This window comes from Oreochromis aureus, linkage group 1, assembly GCF_013358895.1.
Source record: "Oreochromis aureus strain Israel breed Guangdong linkage group 1, ZZ_aureus, whole genome shotgun sequence".
NCBI lineage: Eukaryota > Metazoa > Chordata > Actinopteri > Cichliformes > Cichlidae > Oreochromis > Oreochromis aureus.
The window spans coordinates 23373049-23399468 of NC_052942.1; the positions used below are offsets into that span (position 1 = coordinate 23373049).

General features: G+C 39.9%; 1 protein-coding gene across 2 annotated transcripts; it reads right to left on the minus strand.

Annotated features, from left to right (window-relative positions):
* Positions 1 to 682: 682 nt before the first annotated feature.
* mindy2 (MINDY lysine 48 deubiquitinase 2) lies at positions 683 to 26269 on the minus strand. Of its 2 annotated transcripts, XM_031758033.2 has the most exons (9): positions 25164 to 26257; positions 24748 to 24805; positions 22558 to 22622; positions 14412 to 14570; positions 12388 to 12490; positions 11228 to 11370; positions 9063 to 9236; positions 7980 to 8165; positions 683 to 6222 (listed from the first exon to the last, which is right to left on the minus strand). In XM_031758033.2, exons 1-9 carry the CDS (start codon positions 26088 to 26090, stop codon positions 6034 to 6036), a joined length of 2004 nt encoding a protein of 667 aa, XP_031613893.1. In that variant the 5' UTR covers positions 26091 to 26257; the 3' UTR covers positions 683 to 6033. The 2 variants fall into 2 exon arrangements, with proteins under 2 accessions (XP_031613893.1, XP_039466741.1); XM_039610807.1 differs by lacking the exon at positions 683 to 6222 and having other exon boundaries at positions 8032 to 8165; positions 9045 to 9236; positions 25164 to 26269.
* Between the last annotated feature and the right edge of the window lie 151 nt (positions 26270 to 26420).

Consider the following 26420-nt stretch of genomic DNA (forward strand, 5'->3'; position numbering starts at 1 on the left):
GTTCAGAGGTGCCCTTCTGCAACTTGTTTTTAATGAGTGGTTATTTCCTTTGCCTTCCTGTCAGCTCAGAGCAGTTTGGCCTTTTCGATGGTTCTGTGTAGCAGTTTCTGAAATACTTGAGACCCGTTTAACACCAACAAGCACGACATGTTCAACCTCACAAATCCTTTTCTTTCCCATTCTGATGCTCGGTCTGACCTGCAGCAGGCCATCTTGACCATTTCTCAATGATTAATTCCAATGAGTTGCTGCCATATGATTGGCTAAGTTTGCAAAAAGAAAACAGTTGAACAGGTGTACCTAATGACGTGGTTGGTGAGTGTATATACCACTGCAGTGTCCTTGGACTTTTATGCTTCATACATTTTGTACATATGTAAGGCAAACGGATACAAGCAGTGCCTCCCACCTGGAAAAAAAAAGTAACCAATTCAATCTTACAAAATAATTTTTATAGTATGAAGGTGAAGTTTTGCACGGTTTCAATACGTACTATAATGAAACTGTGTATTAACTGATTCTCAGGTGGTCAGGTTGGAACGTTTTTCCAGAATGGATTGATTTTACGTGGAATGATCCAACTCACAGATACAGTTTTCACATATACAGGCTATGAAATGGTGCAACTTCCACTTGTCTCGACAGACATTAAGACTTCAAAGCAATGACAACAAACCAAAAACTTATCTTAGTTTTTTATTTTCCTGGTAACTTCTAATCAGGTTGAATGTCCCTCGTCTATAAGGCATTTTGTTATATATATATTTATATATATATATCACCATATACAATATGTGACTGTAATGTGAAAGGCTACATACATTATTTGGTCATTTATGTAAATACATGAACATTGAAATCAACACAAATGAGTAACCTCCCATATTCACAAACGCTTTCCTTTTTGTTTGCTGCTTTTATGCGAAATATAAACAAAACAGGCCGGACAGTGGAAAATAAATTTCTTGGGATAATCGATGATGAACTTTTACTCCTCTTTATTTTTCAGCCCACACTGTACATGCATCACAGGGTAAAATCTGGGAGTTTTGATATTGCAATAAAGAAAAGATCTCCCTTTAGATTGTTCAGCACTCTGGATCTATCTGTCACACAACAACAATGAACGTTTCCCTCTGCTACATTAATGAAAACACTCGAGCCCGATGAAGCATTTTCACATTTTTAAGTACTTTTGACCTGTTGCCTTTCTTTGAGAACATTGAGTAATGAAATGATGGATTTGATGGGAAAAAACTAGTTAGGGGTTAACCTACACCATTTTTTTGCTGATGGAATTGAATATCAGTTTTTTTCCTGCATTTTTTGTCGTCATCTGTCAGCGCCGAGCTGATAACTCCAGTCTTTGTATTGGTATACTTGAGTCTGGTGTAGATGTACCGCTAACTACGAATATATCAAATTGCAGCAAGTTCTATTGAAGTGGTGCCACGACCCGATTTCCAAAAACATCTGGATGCTGTGAAAAATATAATTAAACCACAAGAAGACTTTAAATTAATTTAAACCATACATTTAATTATAAATACTACAAAAGTGCCATATGTTATAACTAAGCAATTTTTTTAATGCTCATTTTAAATTTGAAGCAAGCAACACAAAAAACCCAAAAACAAACAAATTTTAAAAAAAACAAAAAACGGACATAGGCATCTAAGTGTTCTTATTCGAGAACTGCACAGAATTTGGTGATTTCATCATTTTTATCATCAATACAAGACTCAGAGAATCTGGACAAAATCTCTCAATACAAATGACAAGGCTGGAAAAACCTGAACTGAATGACTGTGAGGATCATCAGGCTCTGGGGCTGCACTGCCTTAAAAACAGGCACAATCGTGGTGGGAATCACTGCGTGGACTCTGAAACAGTTCTGCAAGCAGTGATGCTGCATCCACAAAGTTAAAAACCTCATGTACAGCAAGATCCACAAACACCACGGCCTCTTTTATAGTGGACTGAGCTGAAGCAGACAACTGTGTGTGGGTTTGAAGGGTCTTTCTGGAAACCAGTGGCACCACGTCCTCCAGAGTAAAAAGGAGAGGGGCCGTTCAGCACCTGTGATTGTACGGAGGCCCATGAGCGACACGAGCAATTTGTTAATCTGCAAAGGTCCCATTAATGCTGAACAATATCTATAGATTTTGGACCAACGTGTTTCACACAGAAGAAAGGGACGTGACAACAGCATGGCTCTGTTTTTGAGAGTCTGGCTGCTAAACTTGAATGCTTACAGTCAAAATCTCTCAAAAAGTGAAAACATGGCATTGTGAAAAGAAAATGCGACTTTAGATTTATTTGAAATGTGTTCCTGGCGTCATATTCAAAATGTGCATATGTAAGAAAAAGTAAAAAAAACTAAAAAAAACTACCCAGGTTTTAATATTTGATATGTTGCCTTTTTTCTATTTCAGTTCAAAACAGGGTTTCTCTATGGAAGCTTGTTGCTGCCACTGAAAACCCCCCAGTTTTAGCTAAAGCCAAGTCAAAATTTCAAGTTATTTTCTCAAGTTTGAGTTACAAACTCAAACTTCTGAAAAAGTAAGTCAACATTATGAGATTATTATGAATGGCTCCTTTTTCAGTGGCTGAAACAAGCTTCCATATTTCTCTGCAAAGTTGTACGTTTTGTCTATTTTTACATTTTGCACAACATCCCGCCATTTCTGGAAACAGAGTGGCTCCTTGTAACAGATGTATCCTTTCATTTTAAGCCAAAACATTTAATCAGCCCTTTCACACTTTTACAAATTCGTATTATTTAGCTGGCTTAGGAGCAACTGCTACTAAGAATTATTATTTTGGCCATTATTTACTTTTTTTTTTAAAGGTACCCAAAAAAACAATAGCACTCTTGCACAATTTGTGTTCCGTAGAAAATGAGGTATGTTTTTTTTCTGTTAGTGCATATCAATGTAACAGTGCAAAACCAATTACAACAACTATATGTTCAACGATCACCTTGTCAAAATACTAATTTTACAGCATTTACCCCACCATCACTTTTACAAGGCATACAAGAGACCACTTTGAGACATTAAACACACAATATCCTTCTGATCAATTCATCATAGGAAGTAGGGTGAACCAAACACATTACAACAAAAATACTTAATTCAGGTGATAATGACTAGGAGTAGCAAGCTGATGCACAGTAGTAAATCTGAAACAATAGTAAAAATCTGTGGCATTTGTGTAACTTCACGCTGTATTCAAACAAAGACCCACATAAAAATCTTCAAAATCAAATCCAACTTTAAAATAAAGTTTCATTTTAAAAAATCTCCTCTGGAATGTTTAATCAGCATGTTTGTTGATGGGCCAAGACAGGGTGAAAAAAATATCAGAAAGCTTCCCCTCTATCTTCTATAAGAGAAATTTTGATTACTTTATTACTTTAAGGTGCATGAAAAAGAATCTGCAAAGAAGTAACAATGTTCCTTAACCCTGTTCAGCGAGGTCTTTATTTTTCACCAGGAGCAGCCAGTCCATTGCTCTTTACTGTTATTTGAATGAATTCAACTGTCAATAACAGTGTTAGTGTCAAGTCCTTCAAAGTGTCCTAATAGTTGTGTGGTGCGTACATATAACGGATACTTAAAAGTTGCGACTGAGATAGTGACTTCAGGCCGAGGAACCGTGTCATTAGAAACATTAACATCTGAAAAGACACCCGAGGATATGTCCCTTCAAAAAAGGCCTGAGAGTAGTTCTGATGTTTACGTGAAAAATGTATGGATTGTCTCATTCTGGTAATACGCCTGTTTCCTTTTGTCCTATAAAATATGCTGAAATGCTGTAAGGCGTTATATATTCAACTGTAGTTATGTATATATATACAAAACATAGCCTTGCTAGGGCCAAAGAAACAAATGGGGAGCTCAAACTCCAGCCATCACACAAAGCTCGTAAGAAAGGTTTCCCACACAGTAGGTAGCCTGCTGTCCTGACAGAGAATTTTCTTCTCACTCAACAAAATAATGGAAACCACTTTACAAGCACTGCAAAGACCTCCTACGCCAACTGTCTCCCTCAGTCTCTAGCAGAAGGCTTGAGTCAAGGCATCCGACTGGAATGTGTAGATAGAAAAAGTTTGTCAGGAGGCAGTCTCCTGGTACAATAATGGCACAAACCGCTAGCTAAATTATAAGAATGGGTTAGATAAATATGTACATCATGTGCCTGCATGCGCAGCGCTGCAGTGAAAATGCACACAAGTTTAAAGGTGATACCACAGAATTTCCTACAACCTCCAAAGACAGCTTTGTCTGCGAACTTTGGGCCTGAATGTTCATAAATATCTGATAAAATCAGTCTTCTCTGAAGCTGACTAAGAAGGAGCTAGGAAAGGGAGAACTGTGGAGAACAATGGGGGAAAAATTCAAAGTTGAAAATTATCTTGTAGAGCCTGATATATACAAATATCGATTTTTGATTTAAAAATCTGATTTTACAATAAATTAGCCACAAAACAAACAGATTTCCATAACATTTGTTATTTTTTAGTTTTATTTTATTTGCTCGTTTATGGTCGACTCTGCTCGGATTAGCCGGCAGTGGGTTCCAAACACTTGTGTTGCCAACAAGGAAGTTGCAAAGTGCCCTCTGGTGGACAAAGTATGCAACATCAACACTCATAAAATAGCTGAAGGGTGTTTCTCCCATCTTTTCTTTACTTTATTAGTTTTCATTTAATGGCCATTATGAATGCCGATATTGACAAACTGTCAAATGGCTAATATCATAGGATACTATTGGCCTGCTGTTAAATCTGACTCTATTATATTGTATATCCTGATCCTAATGTCACATATTTGGAGTCCAATTTATATGTTAATAAAAGGACCTCAGTTGTTCAGAGAAATGTGTGTGGATTACTGAATTCAAAGCCCCGATCCTAACAGTGTCTCCACACACACAGACACACACGCTCTACAGGAAGCTGTCAGAACAGACTTTCAAACTACCGCTCACTCTAAACTAGGTGCCATCGAACGCAAACCTAATCTGCCGAAAGATAGCCGCGTCTCACAAACATCAGTTTCAGACATAACGTGCCAAAGCAACCTGCAGTTTTCCTGTCCCAAATCTTGTTTTTGTGAAACAGAATCACAACATAAAAGACACAAAATGTCCCAAATGTGTAGCTTAACTGATGCAGCATACACAAAAAAACAACCTTGTTACATCAGTGATGCTCAGTAAATGACACATTTATACCAAAGTAGCACACATTTACTGCACATACACATTCAGACAGAGCAGAATACAACACTGCCATACTCTGGTAAGGCAAATCTGAACAGGGCAAGCTGTGATGAGTGTTGTAACATAGCTACAGTATCTGGCAGCTAATTAACCCTTAGTATGTAGTGTATCAGAGGGGACACGAGTGGCGTTACATCGACTTCCCTTTAGACTGAGAGAAAAGGAACAAAAAAACATAGAACCTCTCCCAAAGCTACAGGTTACTCAGATAAATAAAATGTGAATCTTGGCATCAACGGCTATATATGTTTTGTAAATATTGACGCATACAAAAAAGCTTATAAGCTGCACTACTGAAAAAAATGACCAAAGTGAATTAAGTTTTGTAAAAGAAGAGAATGTGAGAGGGTGAGATTTTGTTTCTTCGGATTATGTCGTTGGCTATAAAATACACCATCCCTAGATAAACTTGACCCCCCTCCCTCCCTTCACAAATATAGTGTGCAACTTGTAACAAAGTTTGGCGGACTCTAAGAAAGAGAAGGGGTAGTAGTTGTTGTTGTGCCCCTTCCTCTGATGTCCAGGTTCCACTGAGGATAGAGGATAGCAGGCACCAGTGGTTTGGGAACAGCAAATCCTCTGTTAGTCACATCTCTCCTCAATCGTCTCCTTCCCTTGTTTGCCATCAAGTGGGGGCTGTGCGTTGTGTGTGTCCAGTCCATGGAGAAAAAATTCTGTCCCCTTTCTCACAGATAAGCAAATGCACAAAACACTCACATGCACACTCACGCAGACAGCTATATGTTACAAAATAACACATTTGTCTTTATCTTTTGATTCTTTCTTGGCTTTACGCTCCCCACTAGATGACTGTTTCCCCGGGCTGGGTGTGGCTCCAGCCGGTGCTGCTACGCCACCGCTGGCTGCTGCTCCCCCTGCTCCTGGACCACCTCTGTCCGTCTCGGCCCCCTCGGCAGCATCCTGCTGGCCCTCCTTCCCGAACAGGACAGCAAAAGAGTAGAAATTTACAGCTATGTTTGTATTTGTTGAAAAACTGTGGCAAGAAATGATCGACCAAATATTAATGTCTGTCTAGAATTAATTACACAGACTTTGAGAGGTAAACTAAAGCTATTTCACACGTGCACTGCAGCCCTGAACTTTAACAGGACTCTACCAGGCAGGTGATCGTGAGAATGCAAACATATGACGCATTCAGGTTGAACGTGGTCGCTCTGTGAGCTCTTTCATCCAAAGTCTGTAATTCGCACTGATGTGAGAATAACGATACAGTACGGTGCATTTACCACTAGTTACAGGACACAAAGACAAACACCTCCCACACCTAACTCACGCAGACAGATCCCTGAAGTAAAACATATTTAGAATTTAAGATGACCTATTCTGATTTTCATTTTATGACATATAGATTTCTAATTCTAAAGTGTCCTCCAAATGTTATTTTATATATTTATATACTCTGCAGGGCGTTAAGACATGTCCTCATGAAAACTTGGTCACGTGTGTCAGTGTTACTTACGGCAAGAGTGATTCACAGTAATTACCTCAGCCAAGGAGGTTATGTACTTGGTACATAACACGATAGCTTAAAAAGATTTGAATGAATTCTGATCAATCTTTTTAGTGGTGTACAGGAGGGTCGCAATCCATTAACAGTTGGCTTACATCCACCAAGGTCTTCAAAGTCAACTTAATAATTTGATTGGTTGAAAACTGAGAAAAAGCCTTGAAACTGTGATTCTTACAAGTGTGGTGTGTCTTGTCAACATATAGAAATTTAATATATGTCACACTTGACCTCTGACCTCTCCTTCGATAATGAGATATATATATATATATATATTTTATTTAAAACTGCATCTCTTACTGCCATTGTTTGTATTAATGCCATATAGGCACATTGGGAGTGTTAGATGGGTATATCATGTACTTTGGACCTCTGACCTCTTCTTCAAGATTTATTAAATGATAATGATATATGGAGATTTTAAATATCACATCGTTTACATCCAAATATCATGCCACATTTGACTAATTTCACTTTTACATTTTACTTTACCTTTCTTTCAAGATGACCCCAGAATCTGTTACGTTATATCTACTTTTTTTTGGTAAAACAGTCAATTGAAAAATTCGTGGATAACAGCAACAAAAATGTGAATTTTTAGACAAAGACGGGGAAGGCTGAGATGGTTTGGACACGTGCAGAGCAGGGATAAGGGATATTTTCGACAAAGGATGTAGAAGATGGAGCTGCCAGGCTGGAGGACAAGAGAAAAGAGCACAGGGAAGATAAATGGATGCAATGAAGGAGCACATGCAGAGGGTTGGTGATAGAAGAGGATGCTAGGGATAGGGTGTGATGGAGAGAGATGCTCCACTTGGGCGACCCCTAAAAGGAGCAGCCGGAAGAAAAATCTAAAAAAGGAGAAGAGCTGTATAAAGAAACTGATGTGAATAGAACTGAAGAGTTTTACTTTTATCTCCTGTTCTCTGTTTTATTTCTTTCTGTCCACTTCCTGAATTTTATACTCTGCTCACACGAATTAACGAGAAAAAGGCCGATTATGTGCTATCACCTTCCCCTTTTCATTATCAGTTCCTCCTTTGTAATTCTGCTCTCTGATGCAGACATCCATCTGTTTCCAAAAGGCAAACTCTACCCTCTGTGGTTCATAAAATTACCTCCTCTTACCTGCTTCTATCTCCCCATCTCCCACCCTCCCTACCTGTGCGTGTGCCGCCGCCGCCGCCTGCTCCTGCTCTTGCTCCTGGTAGTACTGGGAGGCTCGTCGGTCCTCCTCCTCCTGAAGCTTTTTCGCCAGCTCTAGATCACTGATGCCTTCTGGGAGTTGTTCCCACTGTAAGTCCTGGCTTTGCTGCTCCTGCTGCAGTGACAGCGCCATCAGATAATCCTGATGACAGACATAAACACACATATAAAGGTGGAGAAAGAATCATCTATGAGCAAAGCTATGACTGTAACGCTTAAATGCATCAAATACTGTGTTCTGGTTATTGAACAGCTGGTCACAAGCCTCAAGTTTTTCCTTATTCGGAGAAATAACTGTGTCTGTCTTCTACTTTGTCAGACTTCCTACACTGCATTATCTAAAGTGTTTCCTTGTCTATGCTATGCACAGTGTCGCTGTAAAGATTGGGAAATTTTTCTTCATCTAACTGAAGTCATGAGTCATCCATAAAATACAGTTTTCTTACCAAACCAATTTTGCAGATAAGGAGTGCTAGACCTGAGTAAGCAAGAAGAATAAAAAGTAATAGCCCCTCTGTTCATGTCTAGTCGGTGCATGTGTGGGAGCGAGGCAGAAAATCTGTGTTCAATCTATTTTGGTCCACCGAGAAGAAGACAGCTGTGAAACAGGTAAAAGAGCATCACAGACAAAAACAATGCATTGATAGGGACCACAGTGAAGCATGCATTAGAGGAGGGCAAGGTGCCATGCAGCCTTGCCCGGTGCTATTCAGGCTGCCCTGTATGTGATTTGCACTGGGAGCTACAACACATTTATTATTTAAGAAGTTTCCATTATATTTTTTTTAGCCTGGGATGACGCAGAGTTTATTTCTTTGGCTTCATTTCCCGTGTCTATTCACTTCGATAATTCTGCGTCTCACGGGAACTGGTGTTGTGTTTCATTGAGGCCAGCGCTTTAAAGCAGCTAAAAAAAAACCCCAAAACGTTACTTTGTGTCACACTGATGGTGTGAAAAGCACAACACATTTAAACACATCACGGTCTGGACAGGAATTGTTACTGGTTCTGCTAGTCTTGCCTGCATCAGTGCTCAGACCTGGTCTATCTGATCCTGCTGGCCACGGTATACAGTCTCTGGATCAGAAGGAGGCCGCAACCTGAACTCCGAATCGCAGAAATTGCCGTCGCCATCAACGTTGTGCAGACTTTCCCAGACAACCTTCTCCTCCGTCAGGAAACCTTGGTCTGTAACCAGAAGGTACAGCTGGCCCTGGGAAACAACACACACAGATTACACACATCTTATCAGTGTACACAAACATGCTGCTAGTACAATGTGTATTTGTTATTACCACAAAGGAGGTGAAGGACTTTCAAAGGTTATTTGTCAGATTTGGTCAATGTGATAGCGCTGAAGGTCAAAGTAAACAGTCTCAGTTCAAGAATTCATCAGCTTTGTGGAGCCAGAGATTATTGTCTACCATTTTCTATTTTAATCATTTAAATGATCATTATTAATAATACATGCCAATGCCACAATATCAGTTGGTCTGTTGGTGGTGTTGGCAAACTGATATACTAACAGGACTCAGGACCTCAGCTTTTACCATATAAATGTCACTTTAGGCCACTGTTAAGTGGTTGCCAGGCAACATGATGACATAAAAAAAATTATATACATAGTTTTAATGTTTTGAGGCTATTAGGTGTTACTAATAATTACTGCTGTAACATTAAAATATGATTCTTTTATAAGGTTTTACAGGTGCATTAGTTAAAGTTAAAAATGGGTCACTTTAGTCTGTTGCTAGGTGGTTGCTAGGTAACATGGTGAGATAATATGTAATCTAGATAAGAACCTTCAGAGGCCTACGATGTGCCTGTGTGTCAGTGTGGTTGTTGAATTTTGGATCATGGAAGGAGTATGCAGACAGACAAAGCTATATTATTACTCTTATTGTTATTTTCATTATAATTATGATTATTATTATTATTATTATGAGTTTGGTTACAAAATATTAAGTTGAGGAAATGTTGATTGTTCTATAATAATAAACTCTTTCACAGCATTAACTGTATTAATGTCGGACATAAAGTGCTTTGGTATTTATTGGATCCCCATATTAAAAAGACTTTGCTGAAGGAGAATTATTTATGAAGAATAAAAACAACATGCCAGTATTCAGATTAAATCACATGTTAGACCCTACACATAGTCTTCACAGATAAATAAGGCTGTTTAGCATGTATGTGTACAAGTTCGTGCAAAGGTCTGCTTTGGAGTGATTACAAGAGAACATGGGCTGTTATTAAGCTTGGTCTGATGGTTGTTGGGCACACACATGCACTGCTTTGCTTATATTGGCAACAAGTGTACTATTCAAAATGAAAGAACACACACTCACTTCCCCTTCCGTGGATAACAGGAAAGGTTATTCCCTGCTGCAGATATATGGTAAGCAATGACCCTCTTAGGGTCACTGTGAATGTGACGTCTAATGTTATGTATACATAAATAAACAGCTTTCTTCAGACTGATGATTATATTAAAGCATATCATTAACTACACAGATGCCACTTAAAGGCAAAAGAACTACTCATCAGAAACAAGAATGCAGTTGAGCTCTTTTCTGTGAGCTCAACTGTAACTTATTAACACTTCAGTAGGTTTGTTATGCATGCTGTGTAGCACCTCCCACTAGGTCATTTGGACACTGCTCTCCCAGGTGAACATCCTCTGTGCAACCAATTGCACCTTGATTGAAAAAACACAGATTATACGTTGTGTTCATATATCACATACAATCTACAACAACTGACATTTAAAGGGCTGCAGGACTTGTTGCTGCTAGAGGGACAGATGGTATCATGACGTCCTGACCCATTTAAGCTGTTGCAATGTAGCATTGGTTTCTTACATGAATCTCAACTCTTTACCCCTTTAAAGCATACTAAGAGTAACTCTTGAAGCTCTTTTCTGAGCTGAGCAGTTTCTGTCATATTCCAGACCTGCTTATGGAACAAAACGACTGGGTGTGCATCAGAAGTTAGCCAGGGTGGTCTCTGTCTACACAACTACCCTTGGAAAAACGGTCATCAAACCTCGTCTTTATTGATATATACTAAGGTATCAAAACTTGCCATTAAGAGTACAGTGAAGGTCGCCAAATGCCGTCTTTATCAGGAAAAGATTAAATGCAAGTTACATCAATAAGGTTCACAGTCAGAGCAAATATGTTGTTACTTTTTTGGTAGTTTTACCTTGTATTTGATCATGGTGCTGAAGTGATTATTCCTGAAAAAGACGCAGAGCTCTCCCTCCTGTACCGTAGATGTGAGCTCACACAGTCCATGGTAAGTCAGCTGGGTGGCTGTGCTGTTTAAAAACTGCTCTGCTACGATGCCTAACGAGAGAGAAGAGAAAAAAAAAACAAAAAACCCCACAGAAAATTAAATGACGTTAGATTAGAAAATGAAGAAACACTGATGACTTTTAATTGATTTAAATTCCTTGGGGAATATAAAGCAGATTTAGGTGACTGTAAATTTTAGTTCCTTTGTTTTCATTAGCTTCACGTTTAAATCACCTCTGGGTAATTAAAAATAATTTTATTATTTGCTTTTGGATGCTTCACGTGCTAGATCCCATAAAAGCTATTTTTGTCATTGAGCTACCACTTGGATGAGTCACCTGGACTCCAATCAAGCAATCCCAGTTCATTCATGAACACAGGTCGCTACTTGGAAAGCTTTGTGGAAATTCTGCTGTAATGTCTATCTTCACTCTGAGCAACTCTGACTCTCTGCTCGAACTGGCAACCTTTACAGTCACATTTGACATCTGTACAACAGAGCAGCATTCAAAACTCAAAATCAGTGGAATGCTACCACTGAGAAACACTCTACCCTAGATTGTGAATCAATCTTTTAAAGATTTGATCAACTTTGCTCAAAACTCAATTTTCTCAGAATTTAATCTCCAAGATAATTCAATGAACCATATTGGGACATCGACTAATGCGCTGATGTGTCGATGTGGTAGCAGCCCAGCTGACAGCTACTTAGGAAGCTCAGTGTTGATTGAGCAAATATTTAGTTGAGAAGTTACAGACAGCTGGTGGGAACGCTGTGAGCCGAGGAAGTAGGTCATTTGATGAGTAGTCACATGTATGTCCTGGTTTTTATTTAAACTCAGTCTGTGGTTTTCTGGGGAAGCATGTCTAATGTAATGCCAACAAAAAAATGTTTCAGATTTAAAAAAAAGAAAAAAGAAAAAAAGAAAAGAAAAATCTTTTTATTATTTTACTAAAATGTACAACTTTTCTCTTTTCTCTCCAGCTTCAAGTACACAGGATCAAAAGAGAAGAAATGGGAGACTAAAAAGCAGTCGGGCAGATCAGGAGAGAAGAGAAAGCACTTACCTTCTCCTGCCAGCTCACTGTTGTCTGACTGTTTACAGGATATTATCTTTTCGACCAGCTGGTTATAGCTGCAGTTGCCCACTGCCTTGACAATATCATGCATCTGTAAACAAAGATAAAAAGTGTGGGAAAGAACATTCAACAAGCTTTGATGTTGTTTTACTAAAAGCTGCAGAAAATCCAAAAGAAAATTTATGACAGCAGCCAAAAAAAATTAACTTATTAATATCTGGTACATTCACCCATTAAGTCTTTATACAGATTACACACTTATAAAGAACATGACCTTTCATTAACCTTTCTCCAAAATACGATCAAATGAGAGAATGCACAATGTCAGATCTGTTTTTGCTGTAAACATCTGCAAGTGGGAATTTATCATGACTCACAAGGACTTGGAGAATGATTAGATAAAGAATAAAAGCTGATAAAATAAAACAGAAATAAAACTTTCAAAGAAAAAGCGAGCTGAAACTGGTACAAGAGTAAATTCTAATTACATGCTAATGGAGAGGTACGGTGTGAGCTGCATTTGGAGACTAATTCCAGTAGCTTGTATTGAAATTAGGAGATTGCCACCTACACTCATCATTTCTGTTCATGTCCAGAATAAAGAGGTTTCTATTAAGGTGCATGTGTTATAGTGGATGGCTCATTTTTTAAGGGTCGGTGACCACCTCATTTCTCTGACAGGCTCCTAAGCTATGAACCAACTCAACCTCTCAGGTCCTCTGAAGCAGAACAAATGATTGTTCTCCGACTCTCCCCTGATACTGGAGACGCTGCTGGAACAACCAACCACATCGTGCTCGTCCAAAATGTGTGCCAACATTATCAGAGTTTAAAACCAAATGAAAAACATTATTGTTCATCTGTTTAATTGTCATTTCTTTTATCCAATCATTTTTAACATTATTGTTTTCTTTTTGTTTGGTTTATTTTTTTAAAAAATGCATCAGTGATCATCTTTTCTTAGTTTAGCAGTTCACATCCTTATGTCTTTTACTTTTATGTTATACATATATATGTTTAATCATTTATTAATTTCCTCCCTACTGTTTGTGGGGTTAATCAATACGATTTGTTGTTATGCTCTTGTTTTGTAATATTAATTTTTAATGCGTCATATCGAGGATGTAAAGTCATGTGGCACGGGAATAAAGAAAAACATGACCTGTCAAAATGTAAAACTGCTTTAAAATGATGCTGCACTGTATGAGATGTTAGAATAAAGCACACATTTAAAAAACAAAAAGGGGGCAAGTCAATACATGGAGACATGTGAACATGGCAAAGAGGATGTGCTGAAGTTCAAACTGAGCATCAGAATGGGAATAAAAGGTGATTGAAGTGACTGTGGTTGTGGCAGATGGGCTGATGTGAGTATTTCAGAAACTGTTGAATTACTGAGATTTTCCCACACAACTATCTCGAGGTTTACAAGCCTGAAAAAGAGAAAATATCCTCGGACCTGCAGTCCTCTAGCTTAAAATGTCTTCAATATGATAGGAAGGCAACACTACCTCAACTAACCATTCATTACACCCAATGTATGCAGAAGAGCATCTTTGAATGCATAGCATGTAAAAAAAAACCGAGGCTACAATTTGCAGGGGATCACCAAAATTGGACAAATGCACAGCAACTGTGGGACTCATAATCATAATATCATAACAATATGGACCAAAATCTCAGAGAAATGTTTTCATCAGCTTGTTTAAATACATGCCATAAAGAATTAAGGTAGTTCTGGAGGCAAAAAGGGATCCAACCTGGTACTACAAAGGTGCATCTAATAAAGTGTATGACGTAGTAGCAGTTTGTCTTTGTAATAAGTTAGAACAAGACTACTTAATTGGACTACAACTAAAATGAATTCAACCTGCAACGTTTATGTGTGGAGAAAAAACACAGAAAACTGAGAGAATCCTTCAGTATTCATATTATGCTGAAGATAAAAAAAAGAAGAAAAAGAAAACAGGCCGACTTCTATGGCGGTAAAGGCAAAATAAGATCCATCTCACCTGGGGGTCAACCAGCCAGCCGTGGTAAAGAGGGATGTCCAGCAGATCAAACACAATGCATTCTGGGGTGTACTCAAAGACTCGCACCCCGGTGAACTTCACGTTCACGTCCAGACCTGTCTGCAGCTTATGCAACACTGCCATGGCATCACTCATGTTCTAGAAAACAGAAAGGACACAGCACAGCAGCGTGAGATACAAATAAAATTGAACTGATCAGAAAAAATGCAAGTAATCACAACAGAAGACATATTTGCGTGTGCAACTTAAAAATGTTACAGTTCCACGAGCTACCTCCTCTCCGGCTCTTTCACTGCTTTTATCTGTAACAGTAATCCTTGTTTTTTGCACAGTCAACGTTGATGGGGCCCTCGTGGATCAATTTCTAGAACTTTCATCTAAACTCAATGACATCAGTATATGTTTTAAGCGGCTAATAATAAGATTTTATTGTTTCCTTTTAAAAATTCAAGTAAAGCAGATTTTTACTTTTTGTTTGCTTGCAGCAGTTGGTAAGATCAACTTTAAATGTCTTTTCTTCCCTCAATGTGTCATGTCTTTATGACCAGATGATGGGAGATGACTCACTGTAGCCGAAAGATGCACTGACGTCACTTTTTCGCATGATACCACCCCCCTGCCGCTATCACACTGTGACAAAACAAACCCACTGCGGTTGCTATGAACGGACTGAGCTGTGATACCAGGAGGCGGAAAAAATACAAACAAACAAAAGTCCAGAAAAAGTAAAAAAAAAACAGAATCCACATCCATCTATCTCTCAGATTAGATCATGTTTTATGCCGTGTACCCGACAGTGGTCGCTGGGCAGACAAATAATGAGAGAATCAGAGGCTCCTGATTTGTACATGGTGTGGTAAATGGGCTGTATTTATATTGCACTTCTCTATGCTTTAATAAAGCTTAAGATGCTCAAAGTGCATAGTGGTCTATGTTTTTTGAGCTACACCTGTCTCACACACATGCACTGGTGGATGTATCAAATTTGGATTTAGCATCTTATCGAGGATCTGTAATATGGACACTGGAGAAGCTGGGAATCGAACCTATGGAACTACAAACCTTTAACCCCCAAACAGAGTGCACAAACTGGCATTCTGGGTATAACAGTTAAATCCTGGAAAACTTGGATGACTGAGCCTATTTGTCAGATATGACCAGTCCCAGTTGTCGTAAGTTTGTGACTAAAGTTCCACGTCATTGTGTTTCACCTGTGCGCTTAATTTTCCATCATAAAACAGAGTGTTGATTTGCTTTATTTTGCTTCAGTTTTCACCCACTTCTCAGTGTATTCTTGTTAAAATGTTCTTACAGTAGAGTTTAAATTCTTAATAGCTTACCCATGTTTTAAAAGTGCTTTACACAAGTCAGTGCACAGTGGCAGATACTTTAGAGGCACAGAAAAAAGGGTGAATGCAGCAGTGGACAAAGCTTTCAACATTTAAATTCCTGTAAAAATAAGATTTCTTATTTAGTTCCTCTTGTAATGAGTGGGCTGAGTTTTTCAAGGTCTGCTTGAGAGAAAAAAGGGAAATTTTGGCATATTTCTCAGCTGAACAAAGTGCGACTGTACAACCTTGGTAAGTTTTATGTCAAAACAAAACTCCAAGTTAAAAATCACAGATTGATTATAAGTAAAATTCCTGATGTTGGAGGACAGATTTCTAAGGTCATTGATTCATTAATTTTTTAAAGAAGTTACAGGTCAGGTACTTTAAGAGTGGTGGTAAAAGGACCTTAAATTTGGAATCGGTAGTTCAAGACTGATTGTTTCACAGCAGTTACATTATGAAGTGCAAACAAAACGAAACAAAACACCTGTTTATGTTCAACGCCTTGAACATAAACCCACAGGAAGGTCTTGGATTTCGTGTACACAACCTAAAAACATCACAGGTGAGAAGACGGGGGAACAACCGTAAGCTAGTTGTTGTGTTTTCATAGAGACCTGCATTCAAACCCTGCACACTCTTCTTGCCCAGGGACTACACAATAACTGCACAGAGACTGCAGCCCAGATACCGCCTAATAAGCAACATAAGAAGAAAATAAGGCCTAACAGGCAGAGAGCAGGATCCCTGCAGAAAAAACACAAACAAACTAACAGTCGTATGAATGAGACAGCGTAATTTTGCATGAGATTCAAATTGTTTTAGTCACATCCTGCATATTAGAACCTGACTGAGAGCTTGTACGCCACGGCTATTTTTAAATTCCTTTCAAATAAAATTACTACTACAATCCTGCAGGTTTTAATTAAAGCCAAATCCAACAGTACTGAGAAAAACATTTTCTTTTACACTGATAAGAAAACCTCTGACTATAGAGGAATTAGTCTCTATGTGTGCGCCTGTACTCCGCTTTTGTTGACAACTGCTCATCCTCTTTTCTTCACACTTAGCAGGTGTACCGTTGGGGACCCAAGGAAATGCCATGCTTGGTGTAAAGTTGTCTGAATGAGCTGCCCTAATATTGATAGTTAAATGTTGGGTTTTTTTGTTATGGTTTAACAACAGCGTGTTTTTAATAATGACTTCCTCGGGATGCTGCTCGTTCTAAACTCAAAGCGTTCGCACACATTTTACCACCTAATGTGAAGTTGTTTGGGAGGCCATCTTTAGTAACGATCAGCTGTTCCACAATCTTCACAAACTCCCACACACACAAACACACCCTGTCCTCTTTACAGTAATGTTTTAGGTGTGTGCTAGCTCTTTTCCTCCTTTGTTATTGCAGCACACATACACACGATGATCCACAGCACATGGCTGACCCTGATCCTGATCCATGACCCTGATTTCTGATAATACAAAGGCATGTTTTAAGTATATTTCAAACATGGTTATAAATATCAGCAAATCTTTATTTTTTTCTCACATTTAGAAAGAAAAATTTAAATAGAAAAGTCTCCGGTTGTACTTCTCGTTAGCTGTGTTTTGACTGGTGGATTTTCATTATCTCTGTAGAGTAAAAAGGTTTTAAAGCAGGCACAAATACATCATGCGTAAGTGGAAAATCCTTTTCTGTGGAACCGACTGGCATTCTTTCTTTATCGGTAAGAGAGGATTTAATTAGAAAACCAGCCTTTTTACTTCACCGTATGAATATTAGAGCAAATACTCTATATACATAACTGCACCACACACCTGAGGACCCAATGAGAGAGACTAATTCCTGCACTCAGCCTCAGAGCAATGTTTCCCAGCTGGCACTAAACCTCTCCTGCCATTTAACTCTGAAATCAAGATAAGCCTTGCAGCTGAGCCCGACAACTCTATTATGAGTGTATAGTGTGTTCTATGGGAAGATTAAAAAAAAGTTCCACAAACCAAAAACCAATTACCACCATCACACATACCAGAAAGATAAATACGAGCCTACAAAGTGGAGATTTATTTGCATTTTTCAGTTTTTAAATTCTAATATTAAATGATTAAACCCCATTTATTTTCTCTCAGTTGTATTGCATTATAAAAATGCCTTCATATGCTTAATCAGTTAAAAATTGCTCTTGTCCAAACTAATAAAAATAGTAATTCCAAGCAACTGTAGGGAAAATGCTTCCAAATGAATTATAGAAATGTTTTCTAAGAGTTTTGTCTGATACAAATCAATTTTATTATTTTGGACATGACTTTGCACACATTTTCCATAAAACTATGAATAAAACATAGTCTTACTATTATGAACTAGTTTGAATCACTATGCAAATGGAAAACTATTTCTGCGATATACTACATCCTAATATGCAAGCATCAAAATGTCTTCATGTTTTCACGGCACAGTTTGTGTGACCGGCGGTGTCCAACATAAAGCCCAGGGGTTAGAACCAGTCCTGGTAAAGACTCCAATCTGGCCCACTGGATAGTTTTGAAAAATGTGAAGGAAGGCATACATTTTGGACTTTTAACTGTAAAAGACCTCCCCGTGAAGCCATTTATACCACACTAGACTAAATAAGTAATAGATAAACAATAAAAAGGCAGGAAAATTCCCACTATCTACTACAGAAATGTCTTTCCTTTTTTCCCTTTTTTTCCCACAATGGCTTCAGATTATTTTCTGTGATTTAACAAAGTGTTTTGACATCCCCCTGCTAGCGACAGGATCGTGTCCAATAAGCGCTGGGCTGCTCCAGCTTTGACCCTTTGGTGCACAGAGCTGAGGTGGAAAGCCCACAGCTGGCTCATCTGAGTGTGTGGATTAGGATGCTTATAAGCAGCAGTGATGGGAGGATTAGCAGGGATGTGTAATGGACCACATCTCCTCATTTTAGGGCAGAGAGCTCCAACAGCAGATGAGCGCTCGTGGATCAGATGATTAGCACTGCATCACGCACACGTTCATCCAGCCCCGCCGTGTTACAGTTCCACAGTGTAACATTAGCATGGTACTCTGCTGGGGCCTTGCAGTTTGTTTTTTTACACAGTCTAAGCGAGGGTGTCTAAGGGCAGGCCTCTCTGCTTCTCTCTCTGAGCACATTAGGGACTTTGTTCCCAAAAGGATTTCTTTTCTTAAGATGAAGGTCCCAATTAAGAACAGAACACATGTAGTCGTTCCCACTTTACAACATAATGAAGCCAAGAAATCACCGTGATACCAGTCATGCAGAAACAATAAGAAGATGCTCGCTTTATTTCTAGATTTGAAAGAACATAAAATCTGATTGTTACTGTGAAGAAACACAACCGAGCACCAAGTTCTGGTAGAAATATAAAGGGTGTATGAAAAAGAAACGTCCAATTTTAAACTGCTATATTTATGCAGCCCTTCCAAAACCAGTAACGATCAAAACACACACTGTTAGAAAGCTGGGATTTCTGACTTTCATGTGGTTGTTGGTAGGTAGAATAAGAACAACAGCAACTCCAGAGATGCTCACAAAAGTATGGGCCGAGTCTGAGCACTGTATGGACGTATGCCGTGTGTCTGGAGGGAAACAGCACTAATGAACTAACTTTATAATCAGCCCTGTGTTTTAAAAATTACTACAAAGCTTTAAAAAAAGCGCTATGAAATCAGAGGATTCTTTATGACATGCACTGTACATTTTATGTCACCGTGAAGCAAACAGAGAATAGTGAATGCAGCTGTCAGATATTTGTTGTGTGTGCAAGCTGATGCATATTTTATGGGTCTGCCTGAAGTCATCGGTGTACATCTACACGCTAGATAAATCTTTATACATATACACAATAGATCTTTGAACCAAAAAAACATCAGTCAATGAATGGAGGCCAACAGCCTCAGAAGCCTTACATAATGTCATGACCCATTAGTTTGAGGTGTTAATTATTAACAGTTTACAACGTCCCACAAAGTGGGACACACTTTTTGTGCTGGCTCACATCTGCAGCGTTTGATACTCAATATTTTGGTCATCAGATTCAAGACAAATCTAGATCTGTCTAAATCATGGGGGGAATATTTCTTTTTTCCAATAGAGCAGAAAAGCAAACCAGGTCCTAAAAGAAATCAGTTTCTTTCTGACAGTGTCAAAGCATCAAGCTTCATAGAGATACATTTTTTGCAATGGAGCCATCGCAATGGATTACACTAAATTGTACAAACGCATTTAAGAAAGAATTGACTGAAATTTGATGGAAAAAACTAAACCAAACAAATAAAGATGACCGATCAAACACTGAGAAATTTGACACTAATTAGTAGATGACAGGTCCAGACAGCAGGTAGGCCAGCTTAGCAAAACAATGCAATTGCAATATGTGTGGTTTTGCACCATTTTCACTAAAACCAAACACGGATTCACTGAGTCTGGATGAAACTTGTTTAGCTTTAATGGTGCCTTCACAAATGTGTGAGTTAACCAAGCTGTGTGCACTGATGCATCCACAGAGGGTCACTCTCCTTGTTAGCTCACAGGATACAGCCTTTAGGATTTCTTTCATGGATACCCTTCCTGTGGCCTAAAGGTCACTGCCATTCAACCTCGTTTTTAACTGTCCCCTGCCTACAAGACTCAATAAATATTAAATACCCAAACTCTCAGTTGTTAAAGTATTTAAGAAAAACTGACCATTACCGCAAAAATACTCAGCCTCTATTTGTATTAGTTTTAAGATCTGCCCCCTGGTTTATTTTTAGTATTACACAACTTTTCTACAGTTTTGTTCTCCTTCTGTTGACATTTTTGAAACAAGCTGCTTGCATCCAATTCAAAATAACCATATACATAAAAGGTTTTTTTCAGTTGGTACTTTTACTGTAGTTGTTATAAGATACAAGGTTGAAAAGACCTGCAAATTTCCTTTTACACAACAAACCTGATAAACTGGCAACTCTGAGCACACATTCATTTCTCATCTTTTAATTAGATAGAGCCTACTCGGATTAAATCAGGCTCTGATACCACAACCCACACAACTGAGAGCATACTGTCTAAAATTACTAACTCCTTCAGTAATCTGCACTACATATGGACCTCCATAAACCTTATAAACTGAGCTGTATGATTTTTTTTAACTACAGTCAATGCTGGCTTATTTAGATAGAGATTTCAAACATACCACACACAAATATTCTGCCTTCATTAATGAAAAACCCACACTTAAGGACATATAGAAATTCGGAGTCATGCTACAGCTGCTGGGGTTGTACCTGCTTCACAGAGTGCAAAATACTTGTGAACAATGATCGATACTATGAATGACACCAAATAAGAACAAAAGAGGATGCTTAAACCCAGCCCACTTCCTTCAGTGATCGTGGATGAATCACAGTGTTGAGCTGGGTCCACTGAGACGAAAGCCTAGCAAAACTACACTCACTTCCTCAGCTTCACCGAGTAAATATTTAACAATAGCTAAAGAGCAGCCGTGCATCTGCTATTTTAATCCGCATGCACTCCTGCGACAGATGATGACTTTTAAGCGGAATTTATAAATAGAATTACTTCGGTTATGAACTCCTAGCATCCTTTTCAAAGTCAGGGTAACTTCATTTGCATTTTGCATCAATCCAATGAGCAACGGAAATATGTCTCTGCAACATATCAAGAAGAGGGCAGCATCTGATTCTCATCCACGACACATTTCAGACTTGGTCCTTTTTAAATCATAATTTCCAGCTTCCAAGGAGCCTTGGCCGCTGTAGTCTCCACATACTGTGTCAACCGGCCCAACCGCAAACGCAGGCGGCAAACGGACACAAGGACACCCACATGCAAAACAGCTCCCAGGCCAGTATCTAGGATTAGACCACCATAATAACTATGCAACGCATACTCTGACCACTCCCTTACTCTGAATGCTGAGGACACTGCTGATTTATTCAAGAGGTTGTATTTCAGCTCAACTTAAATTTAGAAAGGTCGCTCCGGAGAGCTTCTATGAAGAAACTATGCGCATTATTTTTGTCCTTTCTGAATGAGGGACAAGTGTGGCTTGAAATCATTCACAGATGTGCTGGTGCTCTGCCACACAAATGGAGAAGAGGCAGGGCCCCTCCCACACTCTGAGGCAGGCAGTGGGGATGGGAGGAAGCAAGGGAACCAGAGCTCCATCTCCAAGAGCCTCTCACTGTGAGCCACACTCATACAGCCTCAGTAATAGCCGGGAGCTGAACTTACCCAAGCGTCTCTAAGCATTTACTGCCATGTGAAACAACATAATCTGACATAGTTGACCCTTTTTGTTCCCTGGGCCTTGCAAGACACATCTTATGTAACATACAGAGCAATGGAAGGAAAAAGAGAAGCTGGGCTGCAGTTGTATGTATGCAGTTTGCAATCAACTCAACCCTTATTACCATATTATGGAACATCCGCTGCCCTTCTCTGCTATGTCAATGCAAATGTGCAAACCCATTGTAGTTTAAACAAGCAGCTACACGGGGCGTTGGCAGGACATGAGACACGGCAGCGCGTCAGTGTCGTCACTGTAGTAAAAAGAAATCTCAATAAAGACAGCGAGGAGAGCAGATAGCTCGTGTTAAACGTGCACATTTGTCGTTTCAACAGAGAGGGTGAGAAGAGAGCAAGAGAGTGCGAGCCAACTCATCCAAAACAGCCCTCGCTCCTCCTCAAGCACCATGAACAGTCAGCAGCTTACTAATACACACACATAAGCAAAAACACATGCCTGCTTAGGTATGAGTCAGGCCTTACCTGCTCATAGTTTAACCGCTGAGCTTCTGATATCTCTTTAGGTTTGGTTTCCAGGATGTAGTCACCTGAAGAGAGAGAGAGAGAGCGAAAAAGAGAGCGATATTGGCAGATATGTCGAGTCATATTCCAGAGCAATGCAATTACTATCTGGATTGGAACTCGTTACATGGAGTAAAGATTGTAACAGATGTTGTGAACTGTTTCTAGTGCTCACTGGTAGATTTTGCACTGGTCGGCTGTATCCCAAAAAAAGGTCTGTGACAAATATGGAGGATGAGCTGAATCTCGGTCAACTGTGGCGTCACCTGAAAGCTCCGCTGACTCACCTCTATAGCAATACAGGCTGTGCCAGAGGGCAGAGCCTGGCAGATGTCTGGCTCCTCTTTTATTTATTTTTTTGCCCTGATCAGTACTGCCAACATGCAAGTCTTCACTCAACAAACTAAGACTTTACAGTGCATCAGCTGGAGACATAAGTTTCAAGATGCGCCAAAAACACAGCTGACCGTTACATCTCAAGACAAAGGTTTCCGCTCGTTGCTAATTGTCTTGTTTTTCATTAGGATCTCACTGAGGAACATTTTCAGCATTTCACACACTGCAAAGGGCAAATACATTCTTCCCCTCGCTGTGAATGTTTTACTGCCGTCTACTCCTTACTTTTAAAACTCTTGAGCAAGTGGTTTTCAAAAATGTTTCACAAAGAATCATTAATTTATTAGGAACTGGCAGGAGTATCGTGCTGCACTGTCAACACATATTTTCCCTGAGAACTGCTCAGGGGAGCGCCATGGACGTCTTGTCATCAACATCTATATTAAGTGAAAACAGCTACACATTTAGGATAAAAGCTGCTTTCATATGCATCTTCCTCAAACAGAACGAGTGGAATACATCCAATAAAAAGAGCCTCTTAAGCTTTCTTTTGTGTGATTAGTGCTTTATAATTGTAATGACGCAGTGGTTTCTTTGTGCGTATGCTGTGGGAAATAACTGCCCAGTTCTGAACTTGGCTTTCAAGTAAAAAAAAAAAAAATACAAAGCTCAGCAAAGGCTTGTTATGTTCTTCAAACTTTATTGGGAGTTATGATATCGTGTGCCAAGTGCATGCTTCACAAACAAACCGGAAATGCAAGCGGATGCATGCACTCGGGCTTGGTATAACCCTGCTGCCGCCTTCTCCAAACCCCAAATTTCATTTCACCAAACGCTTGATCAGACAGAAGCCTAAAAACCACCTCTGTCTTACTTGCTGAACTGGATAGCCTTGACTAAGATTTTAGTGCAAGTCAAGATTTTTTCCAGCAGGGGGCCTGCCAGCTGACTGCTTTTACTACACCAAGTCCACAACTGGGAAAACCCCTCACTGCTGACCTGTTGACTCACTGATCCCTGACAGTCACTTAATATCTATATCTATCTGCCGGATCTCTGGCATGCTACGCTGCTTACTCGTGAGCTGTGATACTCAACCACCAGCCTTTTAAAAACACCACTTCTGAGCTTGGTGTTTACGTGTTACGACAAAGAGGCTATCCAGAAGCCCCTTAACGCTACACAAGACTGTGTGTGCCGCAATTACGTGCAAGCACGAGGTACCACACGCACACAGCAATTTTAAATGCACATAGTGATCAGGCCGCACAAATCTGCCACTGTCTGTCAGTGTGATCAACAGAGACGAGGTATGTCTCACACACAAGTAATCCTAGTAAATCTGTTTTAAAACCTTACGTGGATCATTGTGCACTGGACGAGTGACACAAGTGTGGATCGGTGACTCTACCTCTGAAGAGCCCCTTGCTAATGTGACACTTTATTTTGATATTTGAAGTTTAATTTTAGTTATGAATGACAGGACACAGCTCCTGTTTCCTCTGCAGCAGCACGAGACTGGCTGATGGGGGATTCCCCTGTGCTGCTCTCTTCCTCTGATGACTCTGGAATAATATATATATATATATGACCTTTAAGTATGTAACCGCTCATTAGAGAGGACATGAAACACAAGAACGTTTATGAGGACACTGAAACTCAGTGGCTTTGCAGGCTTCTATGTTTACAAGTGCATGGACTCATGGGCGACACTCCAAATACAGGTTAGTGTGATGCTGTAGGAGCAGCCCAAGATACTGCTACTGGATTATGCTGCTTTTTGGACTTGTCACTGAACAACAAACAAAGACTTACCGAGATACTCCATCAGTTGCTCAGCAGTTATAATTTCCATCATAGGTGGCATCTTAACCTGCAACAGACGTATGCAGAGCCATAGTTCATTAGTAAATTTTAAAAACAACACAGCGGGACAAATATGTAAAAGATACGTACATCATATATCCTGTAAGCACTTAAGGTGTTTGGGCATGATGATTTAACTAGTGAAATCACATAAAGACGTATCTTGGCTGAAATTAATAAAAAAGATAATGCAGAGCGATGAGACTGACAGTTGTATTATTAAGTTAAGTCTTAATACACACTTTTTCTTCATAAAGGCATGAAACAGGTCCTGTCAGAGCTCAGAGATGCATTAAGAAATCTGCCTAATTATATCAGTGCAAAATCAAGTTTGCATTGACCCACAGTTATTTCCAAGCCTTTACCTTCCATGCAAGCAGAAGGACATTCATGATGGCCAGTAATGGACAGGGGCCATTCTCATTCTGGGTGATGATCGGCGTATTCTCCTCCCTCCATTTGATCCACTTAATGTGGTATATGGACTGGCCGGCGGCCCTGTCCTTCGCATATGAACTCTTCGTGCCATCAGCCCCGTACTCGTTCTGCAGGGCCAAGGCCAGTCCTCTGTCCTCCAGCCCCTCACTGTTCAGGTCGGAGCTGGGGCAGGAGTTGAGGTTGGAGAAGGACTCGAGTGAATCTATGCTTCGAGACTCTCCACCGAGGCTGGGATCGGGGTCACTCCCACTCGGCAATCCCTCTGATAAGGCGTTATCAGCGAGCAGCCCCGACTTGACGTTTTCTGTGTTTGCATTGTCCGGACACAGATTAGTCGGTTTGGCAAGTTTTGTCGGCTCACTTTCTCCGCTGGCGGAAACCTCAGCCTGCACATCTGCGCTCTCTTTAGCGGGAGGTGAGGACGAGGCGTCGGTTTTGTTGTTTACCAACTTTGAGGCACCACCCTGGCTGTCTTCTGCGGCCACCACAGAGTCATGCCCCATCCCGTTACTGATCTGATCGGACCCCGACCACAATTCGCTCGCCTCCGCGTCCTTCTTCTTCTTCTCGTCCCCCTCCTCTTGCTGCTGCTCGGGGAGGACTTCGACCACTTCTTGCACGTCAGACTTCCCGGTACTGGTACTGGAAGTGACATTACTGGGAGCACCATCGGTTGTGGTGCTGATATTATAACTAACGTTAACCAAACTACTGAGAGGAGCCTCACTATTCTTGCATTTGTCGGCTGTTCCTTTCACTCCAGCGACAGTAGCAGCTTCGCCCATTTCTCCCGCAATCGTAGCACACAAAGAGCTCCCGTCAGCGTCTCGATGCAAGTTTGCATTTTTCTCCATTTCGGTTTACGAGTTGTCGACAGATTTTAGCTAAATTGCAGCGGTAGCTTCGGTCCCAAAGACGCCATGACAACTCTGCGAGTGACGTCATCAGAGTGAATTGCTTTCAGGCCGAACGAGGGGGGCGGCAGACAACCAACAGCTAGGCAGTGGTGCGTTTGGGTCACCTCGTATTCTGTAAACTCTAAAGCTTATCACTCAGATTAAACCGCGTGACCCACTCGACGTGTTATTTAATCTACGTGTCTACACACCATTTTACCACTATGGTGACAAGCTTGCATTTCACGCCTTAACATTTATCTGTCATTTACTCAAAGATAAATAAAT

What these genes read in the sequence shown, in the direction of transcription:
- mindy2 (XM_031758033.2), bottom strand. Translation starts at nt 26,090, where the DNA reads ATGGAGAAAAATGCAAACTTGCATCGAGACGCTGACGGGAGCTCTTTG. An exon ending in GCAACTGATGGAGTATCTCG is followed by an intron (nt 22,623 to 24,747) that starts GTAAGTCTTTGT and finishes CTCTCTCTTCAG; the next exon opens with GTGACTACATCCTGGAAACC. An exon ending in GCTGGCTGGTTGACCCCCAG is followed by an intron (nt 12,491 to 14,411) that starts GTGAGATGGATC and finishes CTTTGTTTACAG; the next exon opens with ATGCATGATATTGTCAAGGC.